A 12,510-nucleotide genomic window follows, 5' to 3' on the forward strand; every position below is an offset into this window, starting at 1 on the left:
AAAAACATGTATAACCAAGGCTGCTTTCTACATTACCAGACTATATTTTAGATCAATTGCAATTCCAATATAGTTCTGGATGTTGAATTCTCTTTCACTATTTCATACATTCTCCAAAAATTTAGTAATTTGTGTTCAAGACAAAGAAATGGTAGCTGTGAGTTTTTGAATAGCCCCCACCATAAACCAAACGAAAAGTCATAAAAAGGGTAGTTCCAAGTACTGCACCTTGCTTTTGGTAGCTCCCCATCATCTTTCCTCCACCTCACTGTAGGGACTGGGTCACCTCTGGCCTCACACTTGAACTCTGCGCTGTCATCCACAGTTACTGCCAAATTGCTCGGTCTCTTCACAAAAGATGGTCTCTCTAAAGGGAAAGGAAAGCAAGGAAAGGATTAATCAAGAAGTTCTGCGTCCAAATTTCATGGGATCTATGCTGCTCACAGGTGTTAGCAGCAGCAAGTGTTCCATGCAGTGATTTCCATGCAGTGATTTCCCATGTTGCATTAGAAAGGCAGTATTCGCTTTCCCCAGCAYACTTAAAGTAGAACAAGCCAAAAAGCCCCAGAATGTCCTCTCTGTCTTGTTTATTCATAAAAAAAAAATTGGTGCTATCCCTGACTTAAACTGCAGGACATGGATGATCCAAGTCCTGCCTCASCAGAGTCAGATTAACTGCTGTACACTCCTGCTCAGATTTTCTGGAACAAAAGGAGATCTCAGTACAGGCTGTGTTATTTTGAAAAACCCTGCCAATTTCAGAAAAGGTATTGATACACTTTTCTACCTGTAACAGGTTCAAAGCTGTAGGTTGCTATAAGGCTATTCATACTTTCACAGCAGGCTGCAGTGCAGTGAGGTTTGTACACTCCCAAGGATAAAAKCGGTTTTAAACAATTTCTGGAATATTCCAGGAATGACCCATCTAGAAGAGCAGCACCAGATGACAACAGTGTGTCCATAAAATTACTGGGAAAGTTTAACAGGAGAGTGCTTGGCAGGTTCCTTTGCCTAAGGCAGATGAACTTTTTGTCTATAAACCTGTGAAARCTCTGAGGGAGTTGAGAAGGCAGTTGCATGTTTTGACTTGGATGTATTAAAGATATAAATATCATCTCACTTGAACTGGAGGAGTCTGAAGACATTGGCACCACCAGGAAGTGTGAATACCCAAAAATACACCACAAATTTCACACACGAGTACAAAACCACCAGACAGAAGGATAAAGAGACAATCCCATACCCCTCATGTCTCACATTTGTGGTTGAAAAAGGCAGTTCTAAATATTACTCAGGCTTTGCGGATATAGAGATTCAGTATTACAAAACCTTAATGGTTCGAAAAAGAAATGTAAACTGAACAAAACCTTAATTAAAAAATAAAAGCTTCCTTTATTCTCAAGAATGTCCAGACCAGCTGGACACTTGTCCTGTAGAAAACTTAACTTTGTTGTCAATGCTGGGAAATAATGTTAAATGAAATAGCAAGTTGATCTTTAAGCTGTCACTTCCAGCCTGGCTTCATATACAAGAAGTGAGAAATAAAACAGAGTCTATCTACAGAGAGAAATCTAGCTGTGAATAAAAAGATACAAATATAGACAATCCCYTGCCCTGGCCCCTTTCACACAGGTGCCAAAAAAAGGAAACCTGAATGCAAAGAAAGAACATTCCAGATTAAACCTCAGAGTGGGAATAGTTTGGGGAAGAATATTTAATTTAACWGTGCAAGGGAAAAAGGACTGATCTGGTAAGGCCAGGACTCCTGCTCAACTGCAAAACCCACAAGAGGCACATTGTTCCCCAGATCAGTTTCCTAAAGGAAGAGTAATGGACTTCCAGGAGTTTTTGTCTGCCCATTCATAACACCCTTATTCAAATGCAGAAACGGATAAGGGAAATCAGCGCTGATTTAAGGATCTATCTTTGTCACACGACTATTTGGTACGTAGGAGGAAAGCTTAGCAAGGATCACTTTGAAACTTTCTAAWATTACATTTTCTGGCACGCAATCCCCCCTCTGATCTAAAGCAGAGACCTAGAAGCAAAAGTTCAACTTCTAAATAACCAAACCTCATAAATAGAAGATTAATGTAGAAAAATTTTAATATATGAAGTCAGCATATTTCTCATGCTTTTTCACGCATATCCAAGTCTGAGTTGAAAGAATAAGGTGTATTAAAGATTTCTAGACACAGACTGGTAAGACATTCAAAGCTTTACTGCCCCATTTGAAAACAAAACCTCACTAGTTTCCTCAGGCTGAAAATCTGAAATATGTCTGAAAGGAACATGAAATGAAGAAAAAGCCAGACAGAGCTGTGCCTGCAATGCCTCCCTCTTACAAGTGTTTAGCAGGAGCAGTATTTTTCCAGCCCATGATTCCCTGGYTGGCAGTAGACCAGTGATGAGCTATTAACTGGTACAGTTAAACAGGAGCCTGGTGCCAGGACTTTACTCATGGAATTACAACTTACTTTCAATTTCACATTTTGAATGGAAGTTCTATAAATCCATTTGACAATAAACTTCCTSCCCTAGGGCTTCAAAAGTGTTTATACAAAATCAAAATAAAACAGTACAGGGGATCACCAAGTCCTCCTCAGCTTCTCAAGCGTTACACACCACTTTCTTCCTGGATACTCAGTTTGAACAATTTAAAGATGGCATCAAATCTTGTTTATTAAGGAAACTGCTGCTTCATATGAAACTCTAAACAGGTTTTCAAGTTGCCTGACTCTTAGCTCTACAACGTAGGGAAGAAGGATAAAAGCGCCAAAGATTGACAAGACAGCTCTTGAACACGAGTTAGACAAAAACAAAACCAATGAACTACCAGTACTGCAGCAGCACCGTGATGGAAATGAGTGTGCTAAGAACCAGGGCTTAGATAGCTTGATTGTTGCTGCAAACAAAAATAGGTGTTTTATCATCCCAGGATGAGACTATCTCAAGCCCCCTCTACTTTAAAATAAAATGGGACATACTTTAAAGTAAAACCACCTATATGCACCTAAGGTGAATCTATAGTGAACATGAGAGAGCTCTCCCATGCTGAAAGAATTCTGAGATTGTACTTGGAGTTACRACTTCCCTTCTGAAGTGGCAACAAAACATGTAATTTTCAGCTGAGCTCAGTTATCTTAAATGAAAACATAYTTTCTGATGCTCAGAGGGACTATCAATTAAGATCACTTGAACAAGCAGATCTGTTGTAGCTTCACAACACTCAAAATACACTCCTATAAATGAAAGGATAATTATTCCAAATAGAAATTTAGAATAACTCTCAATATTCTGGAAAAATTAAACCTCTGCTTCTTAAACTTGTTAATTCTTCTTTTGCTGTTATTTCACAATACTKATCCAGTCATGGACTGTAGAATTATTTCCAGTTTGAGAATTAAATCCAAAAAACATCTTCTGATGGGATAATTGTCCCAGGTGGGCTGCAGAGCCATTAACTTCCTTCTACTAGAACACAACTATGAGAAAAAAGATTTTCAACAGTGAAAACTAAATGTATCAGAATGATCTTTTAAAAAAGGCATACTAGGAAAAACAAAAGTTGGACATTTTCATCAGGAGAGCCTTAAAGGAGTTCTTACCCAAGACAGTGAGCTCTGCAACTTCACTTTCACGTTCTCCAACCATGTTTGTTCCAACGCACACGTATTTGCCAGCATCATTCTTTCTTGTGTATGTGATCATAAGCTTTCCTCCTCTGATCTAGGACAAATCAAGGCAAACAAAAAATACTTTAATATGAATTATTGATTTAACAATAATAACTTGACAAATATTTTGTTCCAGACAATGAAACAGAACAAGCCACCAGTGATTTTCTATATCACATTAAAAAGTTGAAAAAATTTACTATTCACCTAATTTCCTTCTCTTAAAAAAAAACCTTGTGCTTCAGCTTTACATCAGTTTTTAAAAATCTCTGAGATTTGGACCTTTGTTACTTWTTTCTTCATTCTGTGTAATGTAATGCTGGCTGTTCACCTGTCTGTTWAATGCTTGTTAGACAGAAGGACTACAATTCCTTCCTATGTACTGATACAATCAGGTGGAGAGCAAAAATTAGCATGAGACATAAATCTCATTTTCACATCAAGTGCTGCAATTACTTTTTCTTGACAAGAAATATGTGTGTGCTGTCCTAGCGCTGGTCATGCTCATTATTATTCATGAATTTTGTGTTTGTTTGGCTTTTCATTTCTTAAGGAAGTGAAGGAAATTCTTTATTCTTCAATTCTTCACCTTTAAATGAGTAACTTTAAAGGCTGATAAGCAGAGGGGYGGAAGCAATTAAATTCTTACTGGGAAGTGAATAGAATTCTGCTCTTAATTTTGAATCCAGCTTTTGGGARATAATGGAATCCTAATAACCCCCAAATTAGAAAACATACTTAACTTTGTGATTCCAAATCTTATTATGTTCTATAAAAACATACATGAAATGAATATGAAAATATCTGATCTTCCTTTAAAAGGATTTATTCTCCCATTTCATTGCTCAAACGTTTGAACAAGTTGCAGAGTTTACCAAAAGCCGCAAAATTTGCGTAGGCAGCTGAATATGTATCGTGTTTGCTTTCACAGACAAAAAAAGTTACTACATTTGAAGTGCTCATATGCTCACAAGCCCAATCACTTACGAAAACCACTGCAGTTCAAGGCATGGGTGGAAGCAGACAATAAATAAAAGCCACATATGAAGCCACAGGAAAGGGTCTAATGTGGTCAGTGACAAGGAGGAGAGTGTTCTCAATATGAGGTATTTAGCCAGAGTTGCCTGCAGCTAGAAATCTATCCCTGGAAATTTGACATCTCGAGCGGCGTGGGGCTCTTATTGTCATTGCAAGATGTACAGGCACAAAGATGACAGTCAGTTATTGAGATAAATGGACACGCACGTGGGACGTAGACAATGTTGCATACAAATTTCCTTCTGTTGCCTTTGGCACTCATTGCTTGAGAGCACAAGAGATACATCCTTTATCATTCAGAAAGCTGGAAGTGCTGAAATTTTGACAGAGATTTGAGGCATGAAGAATGAAAAAGTAAAGGTGACCTGCAAACACACATTTTTCAAGAATCTATGGGAGTTTTTAGATTGCTGACTGCCTGAACTGGTAAGCAGGAGAACAGAATGTAAAATATAACTAGAAGCCTATTTATGTTTATTCCTGTTTTACATCTACCTAAATCACAGAAAGCAATATATTTTCCACATAATGTATGCAAAGGATTAAAAAAAAAAAATTAGAATGACTTCCACTTGCATTTTGGGGTATTTSTATATCCAGATACACATTGCAGAAATATATACCTTTTATGTATATAAGTACTGACCACACCGGATATAACAAATAAATGTATTTATATATCACAAGAATTTGCCAACTCGTGATCATGTCAAACCCATGTAAACTGAGATCAGTTAATTTTGTGCATGTCTTCAGAGCCTAAATCCTAGTGACATTCAGTAGCATTTGTGCTCCTCTGTTATTTTATCACTTACGAAAATCCCATTGAAATCCACCACAATATGGCACAACTGCAGATCTCATAAGATTGTAACCTTAAGCAAGAACAATCCTAGGAATTTCTTGTAGGAATCACTACAGGACTCTCTTCAAAGCATCAATGGAAAGAAGCATTAAAGCAGAAACATATGAAAAACTAGAAAGTCATTGAAAGCTGCTTTTCTTCTTATCTGAGATTTAGCTAAAGAAGGAGACGCAGAGGAAACATTCCCTCATGGATGTTGAGGCAGACTTCCTAAGATGTGACACGCATGCTGAAGGAAGCTGTGCTTACACGATGGAATTCTGAATGCCTTTGCAAAGGAGTTTCCTTTGTTTGGTTGGCTGATTTTCATAAAACATGAGAAGGGTTTGGAACACTAGCTACAATGATGGYTATTCCACATGGAATTGTGATGAATTACACAGCCACAATAAAATGTGCCACCACTGGATGTGGAATTACATGACTGTAACTGGAGCAGTCACAGATGGCTAGAAGGAAGTGAACCTCCCCTGGTGGGCAACTTCCAAAATTCTTCATTGCATTTTTAACAATTAGGTACTCGTCATCGCAGTAAGACTGGTCAAGCCCTATTGTTTATTAACACAACATTGCAAATGGAAAATGCAGTTACGAAAAATTTACTTTGTCTATAAGCAATATTTCTCCCAACAGGAAATCCCAGAAATACCTACGGAACATAGACCAATGGCTCTAAGAAAGCACACAGTGAAGTTTAGTAGAACACAGAAAGAATCACTGCTGAATTTGTCCTACTAAGTTCACATCCAGTAAATCCAGTTCATAACCAGTATTTAGAGCTGCAAGCAGCCAAACCACCTTTGGAGACAGTATCTGATATCCTGCAAATTAGAACTATTCACAGTCTGTAGATATTTAATAGTTAGTGAAAGCATTTTAATTTGAGTGCTCTGSCTCTTCTCATATTTTTGCCCCTGTCCCAGAACACACCAGCTGAACTTCACAGCAGCAAATGATATAATGGTTAGTAACAGTGACAGGCAGTGTGTCCTCACATCCCAAACCTCCTGAAGAGTTGTGACCATGCTGAACAGCAAGARAAGCCCTCTCTTCCTAGCAAACAAGACAGAGAAAACAGTTTCATTCCACTGCTCTGGCAGATATGGTTCATTGTGGGAAAAGCRTGGCTTTGCTAACTGCCAAAGCTTAAAGTCCAACTCTGAGAGCAAGTGTCGCRTTTCATTTACACCAGCATGAAGCCAAGGCACTTTTTGACTTTTCATGCCTCTTCAGGATTTTGTTCTGTGCCTACCAGCAAATCTATCAGGGTTTTCCAAGCAGGATAACACAAGAATAGCACTGAATTCTAATCAGAAAAAGACTGTGATCAGCGTTTCACAGATGATCTTCAGTTGCCCGTAACATGTATGGAYTATTGTATGTGTGCTAAGAAAAATATGATGGCATGGTGACTTACAAAGAGTTATTGAAGCTATTTTCTAYGACCTGCCTGCTTAACCATATTTTGCTCCTCTTCAGTAAATTGTTCATTCAAGCAAGTCCACTTCATTTATTTCTTTAAACAATAGTTGGAGATGTTCATACAGAAAACTCTAGGCACCCACAGAGTTAACTAGGTCMAGAATTGTAAATAATGGCCACCCAGCAGCAAAAAATCATATACAAATAATGAATCAACTCAGTCAGCCAATAAATCAAATCCATAAAAACTTACCCAAGGGTTCTACAACATACCACCAAGAATTCAGTATAGCTGTACACACATATATTCTTATTCCAAGACCGTATTTTATATACCTATGTGTGTTGTGTATATGTGTGCAAATTTCTGTGTATATAAATCCATACCCATCTGTGTTATGAAATATTTTTATGTATGTGGGTGATTCATTTACTTTTCACAGAAATGTGGTATGAAATATGAGACAGAATGAAGCCATAAGAGAAATGCTCGGGAAGTCCAAATATAAAGGTGACAGAGRTTTTTTTTAACTTTCTTTCAGTTCCTAGTTTAATTCTATTTAATAAATGAAATACACTTTGCTGAAAAATAATTCCCAAGCAAACAAATTCATAGGAAAATGAAATTCAGACTGCAGAATGAAATACTGGCTTCTGTTTGCATAGTCAGAGTTTCTGCATATGTGATACCACAAATTTCATATATTTCAGTCTTCTACAATAGAGCACGCATAACATTTTTCCTTAAATTGAAAATGGTGGGCATGTGATATTAACCTGTCAGACACTGCTTTTGCTTTAAAAGTGTGCCACCTAATTATAAATAACCCTACAGCAGTGAAAGCACCAGGTGAGTTCAGGCAATTGAAATCAATAGTGTCACCAGTGGTATATCCAAGTAAAAATGGAGCTTTTATGYCTTAGTTAAGGAGCATGAAGTTTGTTAAATTCCTTCTATGTGGTCTAGCATCCCAAAATATCCATATGACAACCTACCATTGCAGGAGAAGCTGTAAGGCATGGAATGTCAGCAATAGAAGGCAACTTTGCAGTTTGAACAGAGTTGAATAAAAAAGAGTACAAATGACTATCTATCTTAAATTTGTATTTAAAAATGTGTGTCTTTTTCCAAGCCTTGTGAAACCCATATATTCTTCCCTACCTATTATAGCATGCTTAAATATCAGACACGAGACATCAAAATGTGTTTGGAGTAGGTCTTCAACAATGATTAAAGTTTCTTCTTGTTTAACTTCAAAGTTGAGACAGAGGAGTCTGTCCTGCTTTCCGCTCCATTCTCTGGGACCCCAGGAAGGTACATGCTGCCTCCTCCAGATCAAACACATGAAAAAATCTATTTGAAAGTAGCCTGAAACATTCTTTCAAGTGGTCTTCCTGCGCTGTAAATCTGTCATGACCAAATGCAAGTCAATTGTTCCCCCCTACCACACAGARCAACAAAACAGCCCTGCAATACAGACAGGCCTGGAGACAGCCCAAAGGACGGTGCAAAATGCATAGGAAGACGGCTTTATGTAAAAAGGAAGTATTTAAGGTAGATAAAATGACAATAGATTCAAGCTGCTGCTCCTGGCACCCCTGCCAACCAGGCTAGGACACATCAGAGTCAGAATCAGAGTCAAGTCTGCTCATAAGACTCTTCTTTCCACGTTTCTGGCCTCATTATTAATGGCTGGAACTACAATGAGATGGATATCCACAAAGGCTTAGGGGTTATGTGTGTCCTGAATTGCCTGGTGAATTCRGAGGCAGCTGAGAGTTTTTCAGCCCTTGGCATTATCACGAGACACCAAATATCAGAATTACTGCATGTGTTTGAGACTTCACCCAATGAGACTGTGGAAACAGCCAAGATTTATGCAAAATGTCATAAATCAAAATCAAAAGTCCATGTCTCAGCACAGTTTTCAGAAGTCTAAAACTGTAACAATCCCAAATTAACTTTCTATAAACATTTGGCTTTKTTTTTAATCATAAAGGAAGACTTAATTCACAATAATCTGTATTGGCTCACGTTATTCCAATTAATTAGATTATAACTAATTTCTGAACAGACAGCTATGCTTATGTGATAATATTTGAACCAGTAAAATACTTCCCTGAAATGCTTTCACATTTCATAAGCACAATACAAAACATTTACTATGCAATATTCCTTATTATAAACCAAAACTAAAATCCTACAATTAAAACATGCTGCAACTATATTCATGGCCTTAAATCTGTTCTACAAAGGCCAGAAAAATAAAAATAAACAAGTAGAAGCAAATGCTTCRGAAACTTTTTCACATTGTTCCTTACTAGGTACAGAGAACACGCTAAACTCAACTAATGGACAACACACAGGAACATTTCACGGGTCACAAAAATATATCTGGAACTAGCACTCTTTCTGCAACACCYGAAGAAGGCCCAGCATGGGAATGAYGTGYTTATAATGACAACTGTGAAATTTCTGTAAAACTGTAAATTTAACCTCATGCATAAATCTCCCCTGGATGCACTGGTGCATATGTAGCTCTCACTGCAATCAGCGAATGAAATCAGAAATAAAAGTGAACTTGAACTGAACTCGATGTCTGGTATGTCTTCATTTCTCTCCCCTTAAGCAAGTCAGATGATTTGAAGTATCAGTTACACAGGAATTTTCTTTTAAGCATCACCACTACTGTGTTATTTACAAACCTCCAAGGATAAAATCTCAGACCAGCCGGGGTTAATTTGCCACACAAAATCTCTCAGTTTTTAATCACGTTACCTAAAGAATCACAAATGTAATAGGGAAAAATAATACTAACAAACCACAAATTTTAAAACATATAAAAAAATCCTACCTGGTAACCATAAAAAAACCCCAAAACTACATAACCCAAATCTCCAGAGGAATTTAGCAGCCTGTATTCCCAGTTAGAGTGCCCACACTGTAAAAGACAGACCAGGGTCCCTCTGAGGRGCTGTGTTAAAGCCACCAAGGATGAAGCCAAGGGTCCATCCAAGGGCCCACCTACATGACCAGACCCGGCTGATCCCACCCAAACCCTGCAGACAGCACCAGGGTGGAGGGAGGAGAGGACAATCACCACATCATTCCAAAGGGGTCCCAACTCTGCTGCTGATTCCAAGGTATTTCAGTTCCTAAAAGATATTGACAATACTGTCATCCTTCTGTGAGTCTGRAGTTAATATTGGCAGGATGACAATGTGGATTTAAGATGACTGTATATCATGGGGTGCATTTCATAAGGAAGAAATTTCCTACTTTCCCCTAAGAAAAGAGCAGCTGTGCAGAGCACGAGTCTTCAACAGCAGAGTCCTAACTTTCAATTTCAAATGAGTGGGTAAAACTTCACCAAGACTTGCAATCTGATGAAAGACGTTTCCCAGAGTGCAGATCTCTCACAGCCATCCTGCTAAAATATGTGAATTTTCAAGGTCCTTATGTAGGCTTTTCTAAAGGGAACGTTTCTGACAGCATTCGAATTATCCAGAGATTTGAAGCAGAAGTTCATGGGTCTTCCYCTACCAGGAGCTCCCACAAGGAAATGAACTTGCTTTTCAATTTCAATTTTTTTTTTTAATTTTCATTTCAAATTAAATGCTCTTCAACATACAAAACCAAGGTTCTCCTAGACTTACAACTGTGAAGCAACAACAAACTTCTCACAGTTTGAGAGGAGGGAATAGAAACAAATTATTCCCATTTTTTTCTGTTGGCTGGTCATTATTTTCAGTCACTCTGTGACCTTGTGAGAGGCAGCAGTTTGGGCTCAGACTCCCCCTTGTCTGGAAGAGAAGGCACATTCCCTGTGAGCCTGGCTGCCCGCTCTCTGCTCGAGGGATGCGGATCTCAGCTCCCGGATCCTTCCCGTGACCGCTGCACTTCCTGCACTAAATCGCCTGTGAAAGCTTTCCTCCCTGGAGCTGGCACAGCAGCTTCCCGAGGGAAGGAGGATTTTCTGCGTTCCTCTGAGGGTAAACCTGAGCTCTTTATGGCATAGAACGCAAACTGAGAACCAAACTAAGCAAATAAAATTAGTCACAGGTGACTAAAATGCGGTGGATTCTTTCATACGTTTCCAAGTTTGTGTTTTGACAGTTCTAAAATTTTGAGACAGATTTGACTTCTCATTCAAAATATTTTCTTTCAAAGCTTTATAATCAAATCAACTTCCAAAGAAGTTTTGGCTCTGCCAATTACACACTACAAATAAACAAGTATTTTGCAAAACCAACCTTGAAAAAAATACAAAATGTTTTCTAACATAACTAAAAGCCTACTGATTCTCTAACTTTTGACCAAGATGACAGGCCATGGAAATGTGGMCGCACTTCAAAAGAAGCATATAACCCATGTTAAGTTTCTACTGCATTTGTCTTTGAGCCTAAGCTTAGTACAAGTCTAACTTTACATTAAATAAAGGACATATAAAGTTGTGAAAACATTAAACCTTTCCCATCATTTGAAGAGCACTGTCAAAAAGAGAAACATATGCACCAGAATGCTCATTTTTCATGAGTAGTTAAACACAGAAGTCATCCATTAATCTGTCACATTTCACTCTTCCATCAGCGATCACTACAGCTCTCATGACTGCAGCACATGCAAATCATAAATCACAGATTTCCTCATGTTTTTTGTGGTCTGCACACAAGCYTTGTGTTACAGGAGCGAGGCAAAAACCTGCAGTCATAAGCAACCACAAACAAATCTGAATGCAACTTCCATTATTATTGAAGAAGCACTGAAAAACCACTGGGCGAGACATTACAACTACAGAAAGGCCTCTGCTYGAAGATGCTAAAATTCAGACATACAAAGAATAAGGAGGAAAAGGTACACATAGAAAGGCAAAGAGCAATCCCTCCGCCATTTCCCCAGCTCGCAGAGCAGCCCAAAATCATTACTTTTACGCTCAACTTTGGATGCTCAAGAGGGACTCCACAGGCAGGGAATGACCTGCAGACCCTGGTGTGTTCACAAACACTCAGTTGCCACAGACTTTACAGCACAGGCCAATCTTCAGCAACACGCAGCGACACCAGGAGCTTCTCTGGCTCACAAAATCAGCCAGCACAGGTTGCAGTGGAGCAGAACAAAGCATGCACTGCTCCCATTCTCTGTGTGCACTGGAGGCACTGCTCCCTGACACTCACAGGTCTCCCAGCCCATCCTTTAGCTGTGATACCCCTCGAGCACTGCTGTCTGTGCACTGTGGCCAGGCTGGACACTGAGGGATGTGCTCCAGGAACAAGCTGCCTTCCAGCCAAGCTCTCCCCGCTCATCCTTGCCTCTGGAGCAGCAAATCCTTATTATCTAGGGTACAAATAGAAGTGGTTGCCCTTTGAAAAGCCAGAGAGAATGAAGAGAATGAAGCCTGAAAAGCGGCGCCTCTCCGCTTTTGGTCCACTCGCGGCCGGGGGCTGCCCGAGCCATTCTGGGCATCCCTGCTGGGATAATTGCTCCCTTTGCAGCAGTTCCTTGCTATT

The 12,510-nt window shown here is 39.0% G+C and overlaps 1 protein-coding gene across 1 annotated transcript in view; it reads right to left on the reverse strand.

The window, feature by feature from the left end:
• Positions 1 to 12,510, reverse strand: part of ROBO1 (roundabout guidance receptor 1) — a 287,511-nt gene that overhangs the window by 79,986 nt on the left and 195,015 nt on the right. The window contains exons 4-5 of the mRNA XM_057376619.1: positions 3,609 to 3,729; positions 229 to 367 (exon numbers count right to left, since the gene is read on the reverse strand). Coding sequence (XP_057232602.1) covers positions 229 to 367; positions 3,609 to 3,729 — 260 coding nt within the window. The remainder of the gene's footprint in view (positions 1 to 228; positions 368 to 3,608; positions 3,730 to 12,510) is intronic.

The sequence above is a fragment of the Malurus melanocephalus genome, unplaced genomic scaffold (genome assembly GCF_030028575.1).
Source record: "Malurus melanocephalus ecotype Western Australia unplaced genomic scaffold, MMel_1.1 scaffold_285, whole genome shotgun sequence".
Classification (NCBI taxonomy): domain Eukaryota; kingdom Metazoa; phylum Chordata; class Aves; order Passeriformes; family Maluridae; genus Malurus; species Malurus melanocephalus.